Consider the following 18,440-nt stretch of genomic DNA (forward strand, 5'->3'; position numbering starts at 1 on the left):
GATTGCACATTCAAGCTCTCAATTCAAGGCTCAACACATTCAATTAAACCTCCTTTAGATGCCCACGAGTGTCTGTTGGAGCTCATTAATCACCTGAAGCGGCTTTTGTGAACAGCACCATCATTATAACAAGCACTCTCAGCAGGAGCCACTGATGCCAGTCTACGACTCTTTACTTGCATGTTGGAAAATTATTGTTGATATTCTCATTACGAGCTAAATAGGAGTTAGGCCTGGGCGATAATGAACATTATGGTTTACTGGCATTCGCTAATTATAAACTAGGAAAATTAGGTTTTGTTCTGGACATATTAAAGGGATAGTTCAGTTTTTTCGGAGGGTTGTATGTCCATAGACAGCATATTACTGACAGTAGATGTCAGTTGGCACACCCTGTTTGGAGAAGCAGAATAGACAGTGAAGCTGAGCGATCTGCTGCTGTGGTGGGGTTAGAAACAAAATATATTATCTGAGCGATAGGGTTCAAAGGTGGAGATAGTAACGCACTGTATCAGAAAAATATACATAAATAAAATAAATAATATAAATATTTTAGCCACCTAAAAAAAAAAATCACTTTAAGTGTACACTATATTGAAAATATTTTCGCTGTTTTACCTTTATGTCAGACAGTACAGCTTTGCACAGCAAGTCCCTTTTTCCACCGAAATTATTGCAGGTCTAAAAATAAATATGACCTCACATGTCAATCATGTTTTCACCATAAACTGTATATAATGATGGACAACATGACAGTTGCCCAAAACATTTCAAACTCGATTGCTCCCTGGTGTCTGTCTGCGGTGTAGGTCATAAAGCCCGCCCCTCCGTGTTAGTGAATGGGACATAGGCCTAACTAAAAAGTACACACCAAAAACATTTTTCTCAAAGGTTGTTTCTGTTACTGAAGGTAGTTCTCATCAACCTGATGTTTGTTCAAGTGATCGTTTTTCTGATAAGTTTGGTTTTAATGTGTTATTCAATTCTACAAAAAGGGGATTTTCTGCCATGATTGACAGCCGTGTAAGCCAATTGGTGCACTCACATTCAATGGGGCTGCTCGCGATTGGTCGGGTGTTTTGACAGGAATTCACCCACCATGGATATTGCTACTGCGCAGACTCAGGCTCCGAATGACTTCACCAGCGCAAGACGGCAGGTGGATCGCACACAGACCCACTTCCCTATATTACATTCATGACAGAGACAGAGAGAGACAGAGACAGTGTGGAGACAGAGACGGAGTACGGCTCAGCCCCTTTAGGTAGCCGCGATGCCAAATGCAAGACACAGGCAAAGAGTTGAGACATCGACGGAGGTGACTTCAATGGAGAGAAACAAGGGAGGATCGTGTCTTTCAATTTTGTCTCATATTGCAGATTTTCGCAACAAATAGAGTAAAACACATCTGACCCAGAGTGCACAGTTTCTCTGAGTTCCATTTTTTTTTTTTTTAGATGACAGATTAAAAAAAATGCATCTGAAAAAAAAATGTACTCAGTGTGCAAAGGCCTTGACATCCAACAGGAAAATGATTGAACTTATTTTAGGTGGCGAAAATACATTTTGTTTGATGCTTAGCTTCTGTGTTGGACTCCAGCCTGCTTTCAAACTGTGGGTGTGCCAACTGACATGTATTACACACGGACTATGAATAAATACCCCATACAACCCCCAAAATCCAAACTATCCCTTTAAGTTTCATCTCATGTAATGCCTGAGAACGCAGGTCTTCACTTTTAGTAGTTTGATTTATCCTACACATGATTTTGCACAAATTACACATGTTACAATACAAAGTATATTTCTTTTGGAAAATATTCTCATTACCATCATAATAATCAACTGTAATCACCCAGCACTAATACGAGGGCTCATTGTGTAAACGCTAGAAGCAACCTTATAGTATCATGTCTTTCTGATAAAGTTTCAAAATGTCCTCCTTCATGAGCTGATAATGCAATAAAGGCAAGTTTGCTGAATAAGGTAGTAACATCACTATATTGCACTGAGCAATGATTAACATTTAATGTCAGCACATGATCATGTTTTAATGATGTAATATCCTGTAATTACATTAGTTTGTTATTTATTTATGTCAGCCTGAAGTCACAATTGCATCATCAGATAATCATGTTATACCTTATTATGTTATTATTATAACATTATTCTCGGGATGAGGACATTAACTGAGCTCATGAGGGACACTGAATTACACTGTTTCTTACATAACACTACAGTTCTGTGATCAGTTGCTACAAAGCCTTTAGTGAATTATTTTCATATCTATCATATTGATGAATGCAAGCTGCCCTTTTTTTTGCGCAAAGAATTCCTCTTCCCACTTAACCTGAATCTGGAGTGCATGAGTGGTTCAAAAGTACAGCGAAGTGCCAGCTACGGAGATAAATAGTGCTGCAAGTGGAAAGACCCTTTGAATTACATGGCTATTATAAATCCTGTGGGGAGCTTTCAGAAACAAAGTAATCAGGGCCTGCAAGAGAGCAGACAGGAGGAGAAGGACCCCTGCTGTCTCTTAGAGGTAATGCACACTAAACATACTGTTCTCCATTGACTGATCAGTGCTCCATTATGACCCTAAAACAATTGCATGGAGCGTTTACATAATACTATAAATACATAAAAGTTTAATGCATGGCTCTGCAGCCGTTTGATGATGCAGCACATAATCATACTGTCGTCAGTCAGTCAGAAATGAATGTAAACTAAGCACAGGCTAGTTCCAGTATTTTGCAGCTATCTGCTTCCCACATTTGGAGGATGTAAATACTGTTGGATAAAGTGCAACATTAGTCAGAAGTTTAACATTGTTCCTGCTCATCAAATCATTACAGCTGTCTCTCTGAATGAAAGAAAAAAAAAAGTCTACAAAATGTTTGCTTTCTCTCCCCTTTCTCTCACTTACCACATTACAATGTCAAAAGTTCTCTTCAATTAATGCAAAATGATCTGCAATGTGTGTATGCAATTCAGCTGTGACTTACATTCGGAGGGCCTCACTCTGGTGCCTTTTGACCCCCCCCCCGGCACACATATGCACAAACACATTTGCACACTAACAACTGGCCAAAAAAAAGATAAAGGGGGACACTGCTGCTATGATCCGTAAATGGAGAAACGACGTGTCTTCCTGCAGTCAATCCTCCAGTATCACTCATTAGTGTTGTCTGCGTTCCCCTTCGACAAGCACTATCAGCTTCCACTTGTTAGTCCAACAATGTTTCCTTCTGCACGTCAGCTCTCTCTTCCCGGTAGGATTATTTCTGAGGAGGCTAAACACCTCCTCATGTACAAGTCACATTCCACTTCAAGTCCCTGCCAGTAGGAAGAAGGCTTGCATGAATCCATGACTTTAAGGTCATAGAGGCCTCATTTCTTTTCAACAGAGCACTGCTCAATGCATGATTATGGTGCACTGGGTTCAAGAGTTCTGTTTCATGTGTCTGTAGCTTTTTATGGTTCCATGTATTTGATTTGTTCATTTGCAGGTGCTTGTCGGTTTGCATGTATCCGAGGGAGGGAGGGAGGGGTAGCTTCTCAGATTATAGCCGATGGAGTGTAAATGATAACCATGTAGTTAATAGCTGAGTGTTGCTGGGTCTGGGGATAGATGAGGGCCAAACTCAGCTGAGTTGGCGACGACGGTGTCTAATTAAGAGGTAACGATCTCCCTTCCTAGGTGCCTCCATCCCTTCTGTGCCTCAGCAGCTGGAAAATATTCTGAAACAGAAACAGCAATCAGGGGGAAGACACAAAAACTCAGAGGCAGGAAACAGAGAAATTCACCCTGGCTGCTGATTAATCATAGAGCGGACAGAGGCAGGCAAAGCCTTACCTTGCCACACATACCATCTTTACTGCAGTTCTTATTGTCCTTGTCTGTAGCCTCCTCTTCCACCTGAAGAAACGCACACACAGCTGGTCAGAGTGAAGATGACAGATAAAAAGCTTGTAATAGAGTAGGCTAGTTTATTTGTAGATGGTCCTTACCTCTTTTCTCCACTTCAGCTCACAGAATACTCTCTCGAAGCACTCATGCATGTAGTTAAACTGAAAATCGGCCATGCACGGCGAACACAAAGAGAGAAACGTGGATTTAGATTTTAAAAGCAGATGAATGTTGATAGGTTAAAGCAATAGTTTGGTATGTTGGGAAATACGCTCGTAAACGTTCTGTTGGAGAGTTAGATGATGAGATAGATATCACCGTCATGTCTGTACTGTAAATAGATGGTTACATTCAGCAGCTTGTTAGCTTAGCACAAAGAAGGAAACAGCTAGCTTAGCTCTATCAAACTGTGAGAAATGACACCAGCACCTGTAAAGCTCACAGATTAACACGTTATTATATCTAAATCTGATGTCATGAGGCACAAATGATTCCAGCTGCCTCTCTCTCAGCTCTACTAAATCTGTGCTTTATGTATGTTTTGCAAGTCTTGGTGGTGCCTGGTTGGTGTTGGATGGTGGTAGTGTGTGACTGCAGGTCATCATCAGGATGACGAAATCAACTCACCAGGCAGTAAACGCTCCTCCTGCCCACTTTGAGGTTTTTAAATCAGTTAAGATCAAGGAAGATGGAGAAAATGGACTCCAGGTAAACTAACGTCCTGCTAGTCATTGTACAAAATAAACTGGACGACCTCCACGCTAAATTTGTTTCTATGTCGACCGACATTGTTATTTCAGGGCTGATACTATATTAGTAGTTAATGAGACCGATTACCAATATTTGGAACTGATATGCATTAACAATAACAATGAAAATATTTCTGTCAGTATTTAGAATTTGGGATATAACAAACTACAACACAAAACTTTGTTTAAATGCCTTTAGAAAATGTTCAATCAAAAGTGAGACTTTCACCATTATGTTCAGCAAGTTTCCAGCAACTCTTTTTCATAAAGTCAATTGAAAACTCAAATTAAAAAAAAGAATAAATTGAAATAGCTCCCTGAGGTTTTACAAAGTCAAAGTTCCTTCTTTGCACTTTTTGATTAATTGATTTCATCGGAAAATACATAATCAGCAAAATGCAAAATATCGGCCCTGATAATCAGCCAGTCCGATAACCTGTCGACCATCAGGATATCAGGAACTGTAAAATCCTTTGATTTACCAAAACTTGGCTTAATCCGCTTGATGACTTAACTTGGCTTAATGACAGCACCAGTCAACACGTTGACTTTCTGTATGCCGAACCTGTCGTGTTCCTGCTGCGGACTGCAGTGGGACACTGCTGTGTTTAGGAAGAGTGACTGTGCGGCTATCTTTTTGGGGTCGGGATGTGCGGGCAATTAAATCATTCCAAACAGAAACCATGTGTTTTACCTTGTCCGCGTGACAAATGAATTATTGCTTTACTGAATGATTGATTGTTTAGCTTTGCACAAAGACTGAAAACAGCAGGAAACAGCTGGCTTAGCTCCATCAAACTGTGCACCTACCCGCACCTGTGAAGCTCACTAATTAACATGTTATATCTACGTTTAATCCGTATAAAACCTGGAGTGTAAAAGGGAATTTGCAGATTTAGGGGGAGTTATGTGCCAGACTATTTCTTGGCTAGAAGCTTTAACTTCCTGGACTTTCTGCTGGTTGCTTGGCAACTGCTCACAGCCAGGAAACAGTGTAACCGGCCAACACTTCGGTTTTTGAATGGATTTAACAAACGAGAGGTGAGATGTGCAAGTGTTTTTCCTCCACTCTTTATGCTTGGCTAAGTTAGCTGGCTGCTTGCGGCAGCTTCATATTTACTTTACAGACACAAGAGAGGTATTGATCATCTCAAGTTAGAGGCCAAATACAGATATTTCCCAAAATGTCAAGTGACTCCTTTAAATTGGTGATTTAATTTTTATTTGACTTAGTTAAAGGTAAGCAACAGAAATTAAGATACTGTATATCTGGACACTTTTTTAAGGGTTCCTACAGTTGAAGACAAGTTAGATTTTAGACATTTTAATGCCACTTGAAATGAAATTTAAGAACAATTTTAAAATAACAAAAATTGAAGAAAAAATACATGAAATTACATTTATTAATTAGAGTTGAGGACAATTTTGTCAAAATATTAATTATAAGATAAAACATGTAGTTTTTGAATTTTCTTTTTTTTAAGTTAGATAATCTACTTCAAATGTTGAAAAAAATAACACCTTCAAGACTGAAGCACATGGAAAACAATCAATATATTATCATAAAAGTATGCATTTGATTTACCTTGAAAAAAAACTTTGTTCTTTTGTCATTTGATCAGATGTTAAATGTATTTGAGTGTTGTTGGTTCCACTATCTGGATCAGCATGACGTTAATGCGAGAGGCATTCTGTATATTGTCTACAAAAATAGATCTTACTAATTATTTTGAGATTTTATAATCCAATGCAACATTTTTAGATAGATGAGTTCGATGCCTTTTGGGACTTAAAGGATCTGTGGGAACCCTTCTTTTTTTTTCTTAATTAAAAAGCTGTTGCAGGGGCAGTAAAAAACTAGTTATCTAAATCATTATTCCATAAAGCTGAACAGATGATGAAGATTACCTAAATTAAAATGCCTTTCCTTTACATCATCATGTTTTTCTCATGAGATGTAGTTCCAAAATTCCGTAACTTTGTGTTTTTATGACTGTCAGAAAACTCTGGCACTATGGCATATGTGTAACAGTGTGCGTGTGAAACTCACATAGGGTGTAAATATCTTGACCCAGCGTGGTTTCTTCTCTCCTCGAGCATATTCAAAGCAGAAGGCCATGCCCTCTTCATCCGTGTCCCACCTCTGCATCTCTCCCCAGTCAAACGCAATCACCTGGTTCTGGAATGACATGACACTTTAGTACACTCACTCTGTACATACAAAATATGTTTACACACAAACACTAGCAACATTCGCCCTTGCCTCCAGTGTCCCTTCCTCGGTGCAGGCGTGCAGCTTGAAGTGGTGAATGCTGATGGCTGTGATGACGTGGCCTTTACGTCGGGAGTCGCAGGAACAGTGTGGGAATATGATCTCATTGTAGCCCTCGCAACCCCTCAGCAAGCTCAGATACTAAGAAAGAAAGAGGCAGAGGACACAGGACAGTGTTTTTGCTGTGTACGTGGTTCGTACAGTCAGGGGCAGGTCAAATTCAAGGACTATCAAGGACTTTTTCAGACAGTCATTTTTTTTTATTTTAAAGGATTTAAGTGTTTTCTCCTTAACCAGGGGCAAATATGTTACCAAATCCTAAATTAATGTATTATTCATTAACTGGTTAAATAACTCAGACATTTGACTAGCAAAGGACAAAAGATCAGGAAAATACACGTAGCACGGGGAAGCAGATATCTTAAGTTAAAAGGTCATATTTTCAGCGTATTCCAGGACTTTTATTTGAGTGTCTGAAACTTCCCAGAGTTTAGATGAAGGATGCACCTTCTGAGGTTTAAAGGGGTCTAAGGTCACGTACACACAAATAAGCTTTCATTTTAAAAATGCATTTTGAGATGGAAACGATCTGGAAAGTGTTTTAGCACAGTTCCAGAAATAATCTCCATTCACACTGACATATCTGAAAACGCATATCAAATGTACACTGGGCATGTGCATGCTGACATTGTCTATGCTGCGGTTAGTTGCTTAAGCTATGAGAAGGCGAACATAAGAGTAGAGATTTCTTCGCTTGGATTGACCACCAGGAGGGACTGTTACTAAAAGTGAAACAGGCCACATTGCCTGAGTGAGCAGAGTTTGACGGGAAACTCTACAGACAGAGTCGTTGCTGTGGTGCTGCTGCAGAGCTGCCTGCTAGTGTAACAACTGTACTCCACTCATTTTAGAGCTGTGCAAGTCACTGCATTGTCAACAACACAGTCCTGCAAATATTTCACAATAAAACGCCTTGTGTTGAAAAATAAAGGGATTCTCGCAACAGAAACACTGTCAGAGGGCTTTGATTTTGAAATGAAAAGGTTGATAAAACAGATATATTTGCATGTTTTCATGTCTCTGACAGATAAAGACATTGCAACTGCAGTGAAAGGAGATATAATGTCTGTTTGGTTATCAAAAATCATTTTTAGTCTATTCTTGATAAAAAGTGCAGGGAAAAATATGCCTGACTTTAATTCTGCAGTTGAGCTGTGCCTGAGCAGTGCTGCTCACCCAGGCAGTGTGAATGCTCAAACCTGCAGGAGTGGAGAGAAAAAAAAGCCCAGTGAAAGGAGCACTCAAATATAAAGAATAAAAATCACAAAAGCTTTGAAGATCTAGCTGTAGTGTTTCGGCTTGATAAGACATAGTGGGAACGTGAATGTGTCTGTTGTTTGAAAACTTTGGGGTTGTGTTCTGGACGGGCAGAGACACAATCTTTTCCAAACTAAAATGAGGTCTGCAGTATTTCAGAGGGTCTGTTTCAGGGGTTCCAAAATGCCAGCAGTGGAGATGCAATGCATGAACATATGAGAAGTTATGCATTTTAAAACAAGTGTAGTCTAGGCTTTGCAGTCACAAAGCAGAGTACAGTCAGACACTTTATTCTCTGCTGCCCAAATGATCTGAAAATAAGGTGCGAGTATTTACCTGCTGGGGCAGGTTTAATCTCCCTTAACACTAGGCAATCTATTTATGTTTCGAGACAGAAGAGAACTCGCTCGCTCTCGTTGTGCACATTTTCCTCTCCAGTCAAACCTACACTTTCACTGTTAGACAACCTCCACCCCCAGAGGACACTGCACCTTTTCCACTTTGTTATATCACACACTGAGAAGGGAGACAGGTGGGAGAGAGGGGATGACATGAGCCACACTGAACTATAATGAGTAACTATCTATCTCGGTCTGTGTGAGTAGAAGCAGTAACAGAGTAGCTGTGTCTTGTCTGTCCACGTGTGAGAGACTGACCATGGACATCTTCTTCTGCTCGGCCAGCTTCTGCAGCTGGTAGGACTTCTGCTCTGCTTTAATGAAACCTTTCTTCACGTCATCCACAGCCTGCGAAGACACGACCAAAAGAGGGACACTGTTAGAACAAAACCCACACAAAAAAACACTGATATACACACACCACAAAGAAAGACACACACCTGGTGAAAGAAATAGTTGACAGCCAGCTGGTTGTCATTGAGCAGAATTTCTTCTTCTGTGGTGAAGAGCCACTTGCGCAGGGTGAGACAGGTTCCTGGGATGGCTGAGGTATAATTTTGTACATACAATTTGTGGGGGAACTCGTTGGGGGCAAGTTTACGCACTGAAAAACAAAAAAGAGAGATAAAACAGGAGAGAGCGATGGCCCATTATTATGTGGCATGTGTATTGACATAATACCTGTTTTCTCCAAGTAAATATATCAAAAAGTTAATTTGCGAAAAAGTTATCCACTGTAGCTTTAAACATTAGTGTGAATCATGTTAGATACTAGATGCGTTGCTTAGTGCTCTCATCTTGATGGTATGCAGTGGAAAAAGAAAAGAAGGAAGCGGATACAGGCGCAGAGTGTGTGTCTAAAACGGATCAAAAAGCCATTTTGCCTCTTCTCCACACTCCACTTTACAGATGAGATGTTGCACATTCATGATGCCCAGAGGATTAGTCCTACTGACTATTGTCATCCCCCGATTTTTACTTTTGTGCCACCATGAAATTAGCCTTTTGTGTGTGTGTGTGTGTGTGTGTGTGTGTGTGTGTGATATAAAAGATATTGTATTAGCTTATACAGAACAGATAAATATAAGGAAACATAGCTTCAAGTTAACCTCAAATTAAAAGGTAACGAATGTGGAAAGGCTGGAGGAAGTGTGGCAATTAATCTCGTTTTTGTTCAAAGAAGAATTCTCTGCCTTTTCCACAGTTTGTAAATAAGAGAAACTTTGATGAGCATAACGAATTCAAATATTTCTGATAATCTAATCTGCATGTGATAAAAACATGACTTTCTGCACATGGCTGAAGGATAAAAAAATGCTTCACTCCTAATTCTCTTCTTTGGCTGAAAGGAACAATTCTGATCTTGTGATTTGTGCTTCATATATCTCTCTGTTTTTTTTTTTTTTACTGCTGCTGTTCTGCCGCTTCTGTCTTTGCAATAACAGAGACCACACAGGTTATGGGGAATGAATTCAGCCACTAAAGAGAACTACTTCTGATATAGATTCATTTAGTCGTTATTTAAAAAATCTGAAACACGCAAACCACACTAGCCTTGAGAGAGCGAACGTCACAGGTTGAAGTGACGTTCATGAAGATTCTTGCACAAAGGTATTTATCTTAGATTATTTTAAAAGGTATTTTGAAAGGATGGCTGTTGAAGACTCATAACACTCATTAGCTAATACCACTTACAACAAATGTAAAGTATTTTAAACATGGGAAACATTCTCGGCATAGACAAGGAGGATACACACAAACTCAAAACCCTTAATTACAAGCTCTTACTAACCAAAGGTGTGGTTGATGACCTCAAACAGAGCAAAGTAGCTCGCTGTTACGCTGTCCATCCCTAGTTTCATAACAACAGCCTGAAAGAGAGAGAGACAGAAAAAAGGAGAAAAGAATGTAAAACATTTGAGAGATGACAGTCAAAAGTCGTGGTTGTAATGGTTAACATTTACTCAGGCCTGTGTGTGTGTCTGTGTGTGTTTACCTGGTAAACCTGGTCTGTAGTTGAGTTTTTGCGAACTCTGACGGTGAGTGTGGTTTTGTCTGGCATGGCTATTCTCAACTCCACATCTGACACGCCGTTATAGTTCTAGGTCATGAGAAAGAGGGAAAAATTGCAAAGTGAGTCACAGGCAAGAGACACAAAAAAGGACCAACATTAAGGTTTTTCTTTTCTTTTTTTTTTTTTACCTCATCTGATTCAGACAGGAATTCCTGCATGATGTCACTTTCTCCAATTACCCGTACAGAGCACACTGCAGATTTAAGACAAGATACATAGATGATTTTGTGTGAAATAACAGTGGTTATTAAATGGAGTGGACAATATTATTTTTTTTACCATATTAGTATGGCAGAATAAATACTTTATTCTGACTTTCTAATTTTTACAGAAACTCTACATCTCCTTCTCTGTCCCTGACCTTTCTCCAGGTATTCTTCCAGGCCTCTGCGTCGTGCGTCTAGCTGCTGCTCCGACAGGGAAAAAGGCCATTTCCCTGGCAGCTTTGGGAACGTAAAGTTAGCAAACTCCCTCTTCAGGTTTTGGTGTAGGATCACAAATTCACGGTAACGCTTGGAGCACAGCTGCCTGCCTGCCATGTACACATTATAAACCTGGAGAAGAGAGAGAGTGCAAAGGAAGCAAATGATGCAAATGAATGGCACAACGCAATGACAGGGAATTCAAGACCGATCCTCCCATATGAGCCTATATATATAAAACCATCTACTCATGCTTCCAAGTTCAAGCTGTTTATGTATTCATCCACAAGTGCACCCACCACAAACTTTTCCTGATTGAGCTCAGTGTGTTTGTAGCTGGGCACAGAGATGGGGACGGCCTGCTTGTCGGAGTAGTCGTAGCAGGACTGGGCTGAAACGTCATCTCCGGGATCCAAGCAGTCGGCCTCCTGGGGTGGGACGGACAGCACGGCCAGGACCAGCTCCCTCTCTCCAGCCCGGATCAGGTCCACCACCTGCTTGTGGGTCGCTCCCTCTACATTCACCCCATTACTGTTTAAAACATGAAGGATGAGATTAGATGAGATTAATTTTGGTTTATGCACAAAAATACCAACAGATCATTGGTATTGACAGATATAGGCTTTAAAAGAAAAATTTACAAAAATTGATTTTTTAAATTGACAAAGTGGACATGTACAAAACATCAACCCTATGCTTAAGTATTTTTCTTTTTTTTGCACAATGTATGAACATTACATACACTGAAAAGAATTGTATTTCATGTCTCCATCTGCTGGTGGGCCATCACAATAAGAGTATGCATAATTTGATCTTAATTCCACAACAGGAGAGACCTGATGGTCACTTAAATCAGGTGCGGAAAAAAATCAAATATTGTGCATCCCTAATTACAATAAATACATTGTTGCTTATAAAAATCATTTTTTAAATAAGAGTATTACTTACATGGTAAGATTCTATGGCACATTCTGATGCTGAGTTTTAACTGGGCCAATATATGGATTGATTTTATATTCTCAGGAGAAAAAAAATACAACATAGGGGCTCAAAATACCTCTTGCATAGGCACGGTAATGTATGCAAAATTTGAGCTGTGTACATAATTTGTGTGAGGGTGCACAAGTGGGTCTATCAACTTTCACACACTGACTGTTAAACGCAATTGAAGCATCAAAGTGTCAAGTAATGTGTGTCAAATAAATGTTAAATAATATTGTTACACATTGAAAATGTCCTCGTTTTTAGAGTTCATTGATTTAAAAAAAAAAAAGTTTTCTTTGCTCAAATTTTCAATTCAGTCCTGTTCCGTATGACCTTGACTGTGACCATGGATTAAATTGTAAAGCTATTTTAATGGTCAGGCTTTGATAAAAATCAATGGGAAATTCAACTAAATTGAAAATATAACATTCACAATTTCCTCATATTTGAAACAAACCCTTCGTAGATTAGCTGACTATTAATAGCCAAACTGAATTGAAAAGTTGTCAGTCCAGCTGTGCTCACAAAGAAGGACAAACACACCAAATGTTGCATTAAAAAAAAGTGCAAGAAAAAAAAATGGAGTGTGTAATTTTAAAAGTTACATGAACCAGTGAATGTAAGTATTGAAGGCCCCTTAACAAATATCACAAAAAAACAAAATCAAATATAATACTAAAAGTGACAGCTCCAAAAATAGCCAGACTTGAATCATCAGGTTTCTGACACACCAAAACCAACAATGCTAAACTGGCTAGTTTTGCAAAGGGAGCATTTACAGAGGACTGTTGTGTTTAGACAATTAAAATCCATCAGTTTGCCATGCAGGTGAATCTTATGGGGAAAAAGTGAATCATTAAATAATGAAAACAGAACGTAATTCTGAATGACATGGCAGAAAGTGAATTGTTATGAAGTAAATCAAGTGTAACAGCTTTTTTTTAAATGCGTGGGTGACAGAGTGACGGAGGATTTGTCCTCAAAATCGCTCACTCTGGGCTCTCGTCTTCCCCCTCAGGAATAAGACCTTTGGTTTATGTCATTAGCACAGCTGAGCATGAGCAACACTGGGTGTGTGCCCTCTGGCAGGCATGTGTCAGAGGCATGACAGTGCTGATGACAGCGCTGTAGCAACCTGACCTATAGTTTACTTTACTCAAAACAGCCACAGCATCTCTTCTAAAAGGTCTCAGCATCACTTCTAGCAGTTTGTTTTGGACACTATTTAAAACAAATTCCAAAGTTATGGGAAGGTTGGCAAAGTAAGCCAGTATATGTGCCAGAATGAGATTCAGCAAATTGCATTATTCTGCGCTTCACGTTTTATGCTTATGTAACAGATTTCCACAATTTCAACAATAGCTTTCAAATATTAGCATAAATGTGGCAAATGTTCAAGTTGGCACTTGAAGATTTTCCAAAGACAGAGGCCAGAACTGCTTCAAATATTATTTGTTATTCATTTGCATAACTTCAATGCAAACCAGTCAATACCTTGGGGAGAGTCTTACAATATGTTTGGCATAAATTGGTTGGTAAAAGCTTGCTCTGATCTTCTAATAGAATGTTTTTGGGGTTTTTTTTGGAACATCTAAGACTGATAAAACACAATTCTCAAGTCCCTGTTCTTCATTTACTCTCAGGCTGCAACTTACAATTATTTTCTTTAATGAATAATGTGAAGCAATTATTTTCCCAATTAATCCTTTGCTTCATAAAATGTCTAAAAATTGCTTGAAAAATTCTCATCACAATTTTCCAGACCCCAAAGCGACATCTTCAAATTGTTTCTTTTGTCCAACCAATGGCTCAAACTCCAAATTTTCATCTTTAACAATGATAAATGACAAAGAACAGCAGCAAATTATCCAATTTAAATGTACAGTGTGTAGATTTGCAGTGTATGCTATGCCACACCTGTAAGAGGGATGGATTATCTTGGTGAAGGGCTCATTAATATGGACTTTAATCATAACTACAACTAAGATTTTAGAGAAATATATCTAATGAGTGCATAAAAAATATATCTTCAACTTAACCTTAGCTTTTAGCTTTAAAAAAATAATCAAAAAAATCATAAATGTCCAGAAAACTATATTTTATACATATTTACAAATACACCTCTGCACCTTTTCTACATTATTTTCTTGTTTGTTTCTGTTTTTTTGCTTGTTTTTTTTGTTTGTTTTTGTTCATTTTTAAGTAATTTTCCTCTCATTTTTTTTTTTACTACTTTTCTGCTAATTTTGGGCAATGTCTTGATAAGTTTCTTATTGCCTTCCCCCTTTGTTTTTTTCAAAAAATAAAATCAATTTGCTCATGTTTCAAAGGGTTAAACCTGTGTAACTGGGAGTAAAACAACATATTTTTCTTCAGTGTAGGTAGAACTTGTGACTGACAGCTGATCTGTTATGTCAGCCATTATGTCATGGCATGGCTTACGCTAACAGGGCGACATGTGTCTAAAGCTCTCTGATACTAATAACTCAATGGCAACAGATAACAAATGAGCATGTAAGCAAGCCAAGGGAGGCCCCCTGAGTTGGGGTCCACATACTAAGCTGACAGATGAATATAAAAGTATTTACAAAGAGCGATACAGGAGACACAGTTCAAACTATCTTGCAGGTGCAGTAGAAGAAAGAACAGATGTCTCCTACATCACAAAATACAGACTAAGCATTTTGGCAGCTCTTTTATTCTAGCAGCTTTATGACTACATAATAAGCACCTGATGTAGTGGCCTTTGCACTTGCACCATCAGCACATTGAGTGTCATAAGTAGTTTTTAAGAGACATCTACCTGTGTAACATATTCAGTTCTTCTGTCTTTATGATTAGGTAAAAGTTAAGTTGTTTATTTTGCTGCTGAAAACACTGCACAGTTTTAACATTATACATAGCCTGCCTTTATTATCACACAGGCAGCTGAAAAACAAAAGCAAGGCAGATTACTCTGCTCCAAAGCAGCAGTTGTTTGCAAATGTGCAAAGAAGTATTGATTGCATAGATAATAGCTGAGGCTCTACACCACTGCAGCTTGTGTGCAGGCACTCCACTGTCTGCATACTTAGTTACTGTGTACATTGACAGGAAACGGTCCATGCACCATGGGCAGATCTTCAGCTATATGTGTTAACTATTTGGGTCTGTCTTATCTACTGCATGAGAGACACAGGAGATGAGACAGTCCCAAATGAGGCTGGTAGAGCATTATTAGTTGAAGCCTATAATGAGGCAATATAAATTAGTGCAAAGGCACAGCATGAATAAAAACCTCCCAATGAAGACACAAGGGATGTACCGATCAGATCGGAAAGATCGTTATCAGGCCCAATCAATGTTTTTTAAACTGACTGGGATCGGTTATTTTGAGCATGTGCCTTGCCTGGTCCTTTGTTTACATCCGCCGTCACACAGGTGTCATAAACGAAAAGTATAGGATTTTATTTTGATGCGGCAGAAACTGATATTTTCCATGTTCAACTTACATTGCTACACTACTTTAAGTATAAGTGAAATTTATGTTTATTTTTAGTTAGTAGCTACAAAACTAATTTGAAATGAAAATGTGATTATATTACTCATTTATAGTGCTCTGTACTTTTATCACAATGACACATAAAGTGGATTTGAGAGAAAATTTTTAAGACCAATTTTAGTTTGTTTACTTTGTTATTTTATTGAAGAAATAAATGCTGCACTACATGGAGATGTGATATTTAAAAAATTAACTTTGTTATTGTGTAAACAATTTAAAAACCCTGAGAACTGTTTGGATGTAAACATTTTTCTCATATTGCATTGCAGAGCTATTAAACTATCAAGCATATACACTGGATTGATTTTAATAACTTATCCAGGTAAATAAAAGTATTGGATCAGGACTCAATATTAAACGACTTGAACTGGGATCAGGGTAAAAAAACTGACGGGGACATCCTTAGACAAAACTGACAAAAAATTATACAGGGTCAAAATAAAAGGACAAGCACGTTGTCCTTTGTATACAATATACAACAAAACCCACACATACATCCAAATGCTTGCATACCAGTGTGCAACAATAATGGGGTCAACAAACTGCCAGGTTACTGCAGGCCATCCATTAACAAAGCAGTGTGCAAAAGCCAGCCAATGAGATACTGAACTTTAGAGAGCGAAGCCAATCAGAATTGAACTGAATGCATCCCTCCCTTTCTGCATCACCTTATTCCACACAAACAGACACACTGAAGCACCAGTGCTGATGCTGAGCTGTGCTGCGTGTTCCTCTCCATAGCAACAGAGCCTAACATCAGCAAGCAATCTCCATGCATACTAACGTGCCAGTGAGGATGGCCACCGCTATCCTGAATGCAGCACAATCATCAGTGACAGTAACAACGCATCCGTGTGTGGTTAACTGACCAAATCCAGTGATGCTGATGATAATGATTCGCCTTGTTTAAACCTTCATGATTAACCCCTTGAAACTTTTATGCCAGTTGTCTTTCACAAGCTATTTTGAAACCTGAGCGAACTGGCTTGATTTCTTTCAAAAACATGGGCAATAAAGGCAATGACTAACTGGGCAAGAGATGGCACATAAATTGCAAGAAATTAGGAAAAAGTGACAAAAAATGTTTTAAGAAAGAGGGGAGGGGAGAATTGTCCAAAAAGTACAGAAAAATGACCGAAAAATACAGTTAAAACAATTTCATATTTACAATTATGTTACAAACACACACACACACACACACACACACACACACACATATATATGTATAGAATCTTAAATATTTTTATCAGCACTTTTTACGCTTCTTGTTTTTTATAATATATTTTCTGGTGATTTTCTCGTTAACTAATCTTTTTTGCTATTTTTCTGACCATTTCTTGTGATGTTGCTCATTGCCCTCTCCCCATGTTCTTGAAAGAAATCAAATCAATTTGCCAGGTTTTATCAACGTTAGCAAAGCACGCTATACTAGATGAAGCGTGCCATGCAGAAATATTGCATACTGCATCTGATTGCACAGATATTAATGTGTACAAGGGGTGACTTGAGAATATTTGGCATGCTGTGGATTAGTGGGTCCCAGTGTGACGGGAATTGCTAATGATTCCTGGATCTGCTCTCCCTGACACACACAAACACTCCTTTCATTGGGATGAACGGCTATTCTGCCCTGCAAGACCAGTATGATAGTGCACGCTCACACAGGCTTTTTGGTGGTCGTCACTGGTCCCAGTTAAAGGTGATTGATGCTCTCAGGTCCTGCTAGCCTCGATTTTCATTCATAATAAATCTTGCATGAAAGACTCATTTGTAACTCTTGATATGCTTTGGGTTAAGCTAAGACAGTAGCCACTTACACCTCAAGGATCCGGTCCCCCTTCGAAATACCGGCTCTGTCGGCGGCACCTCCCGGTAGCACAGCACTGACATGCTGCAGTGGAGCGTACAGTTCCCCGTTAATGCTCCGTAGTTGCCCGCCTTCACTAACTTGTCCCCGAACATTGAACCCATAGCCCGAGTCAGACTTTACTATCCGGACTAGCCGTGGGCCTGAAGTAACGGTGGTGGCCGTCTGGCAGCTGCCGCCGGTGCCCGGTGTAACGTTACCGCTACCGGAGCCGTTCCGAGAGGAAGGGTGAGGCAACGGAGGGACCGACGAACAAATTCCTTGTCCCTCGACGTCCGCCATTTTTCTACACTATTTCTATCATCCACCCCAATTCGGCTCACGGTTAATATCCTACAAACATTAGCTCGTTGTAGCAGGCTAATAAGCTCTGCTAGCTAACTTGACCGAGATCACCGGAAAAAGCCGACCGCGTCCGATGATTCGCGAGACCGCCCCAGGATGCGTTCCATGTGGGTCACTTCAGACTCCTTAGCAGGGGTGAATGAAGTGGGGTGAGGTCAGGTAAATTTGAGACACTTTTGTTAGTTTATAAAGAAAACTACCTTAAGAGTTACTTTCACACCGTGTTATTGTTTTCTGCTATATTTCTATAAAGGAAAATATGATGAGTAAAATATTTTAGAGATTGTGGACCTTCAAGCATAGAGAACCCGAACCTCACTCTGACAGCGTATTTAGGTAAAATCGGACATCTGGAAAAGTTAAATTGGACTATCATGTTTGCTTTTTTTTAACCCTTTGAAACCAGAGCAAATTGGTTTGATTTATTTCAAAAACAAAGGGAAACAGCAGCTTAACAAGACATGGTCCAAAAATGAGAAAGAAATTAGTATAAAAAAAAAAAGTTGAAAAAAAAAAAAATAAGAAACAAACAAATGCATGCAAAAAACAAACAAACAAGAA

General features: G+C 39.1%; 1 protein-coding gene across 2 annotated transcripts; it reads right to left on the reverse strand.

Moving 5' to 3' along the window:
• Positions 1 to 2,628: 2,628 nt before the first annotated feature.
• snx27b (sorting nexin 27b) lies at positions 2,629 to 17,916 on the reverse strand. 2 transcript variants are annotated; one of them, XM_042490764.1, is made up of 13 exons: positions 17,485 to 17,916; positions 11,442 to 11,673; positions 11,082 to 11,274; positions 10,849 to 10,913; positions 10,643 to 10,747; positions 10,439 to 10,517; positions 9,087 to 9,250; positions 8,905 to 8,994; positions 6,923 to 7,072; positions 6,710 to 6,838; positions 4,012 to 4,071; positions 3,871 to 3,919; positions 2,629 to 3,741 (listed from the first exon to the last, which is right to left on the reverse strand). In XM_042490764.1, exons 1-13 carry the CDS (start codon positions 17,814 to 17,816, stop codon positions 3,674 to 3,676), a joined length of 1,716 nt encoding a protein of 571 aa, XP_042346698.1. In that variant the 5' UTR covers positions 17,817 to 17,916; the 3' UTR covers positions 2,629 to 3,673. The 2 variants fall into 2 exon arrangements, with proteins under 2 accessions (XP_042346698.1, XP_042346699.1); XM_042490765.1 differs by having other exon boundaries at positions 3,857 to 3,919.
• Between the last annotated feature and the right edge of the window lie 524 nt (positions 17,917 to 18,440).

The sequence above is a fragment of the Plectropomus leopardus genome, chromosome 7 (assembly GCF_008729295.1).
Source record: "Plectropomus leopardus isolate mb chromosome 7, YSFRI_Pleo_2.0, whole genome shotgun sequence".
Classification (NCBI taxonomy): domain Eukaryota; kingdom Metazoa; phylum Chordata; class Actinopteri; order Perciformes; family Serranidae; genus Plectropomus; species Plectropomus leopardus.

Coding starts and splice junctions, on each gene's coding strand:
- snx27b (XM_042490764.1), bottom strand. CDS start 17,816: ATGGCGGACGTCGAGGGACAAGGAATTTGTTCGTCGGTCCCTCCGTTG. Junction 10,748..10,848: donor TCCTGTCTGAATCAGATGAG/GTAAAAAAAAAA, acceptor CTCATGACCTAG/AACTATAACGGCGTGTCAGA. Junction 8,995..9,086: donor TCAACTATTTCTTTCACCAG/GTGTGTGTCTTT, acceptor GTGTCTTCGCAG/GCTGTGGATGACGTGAAGAA.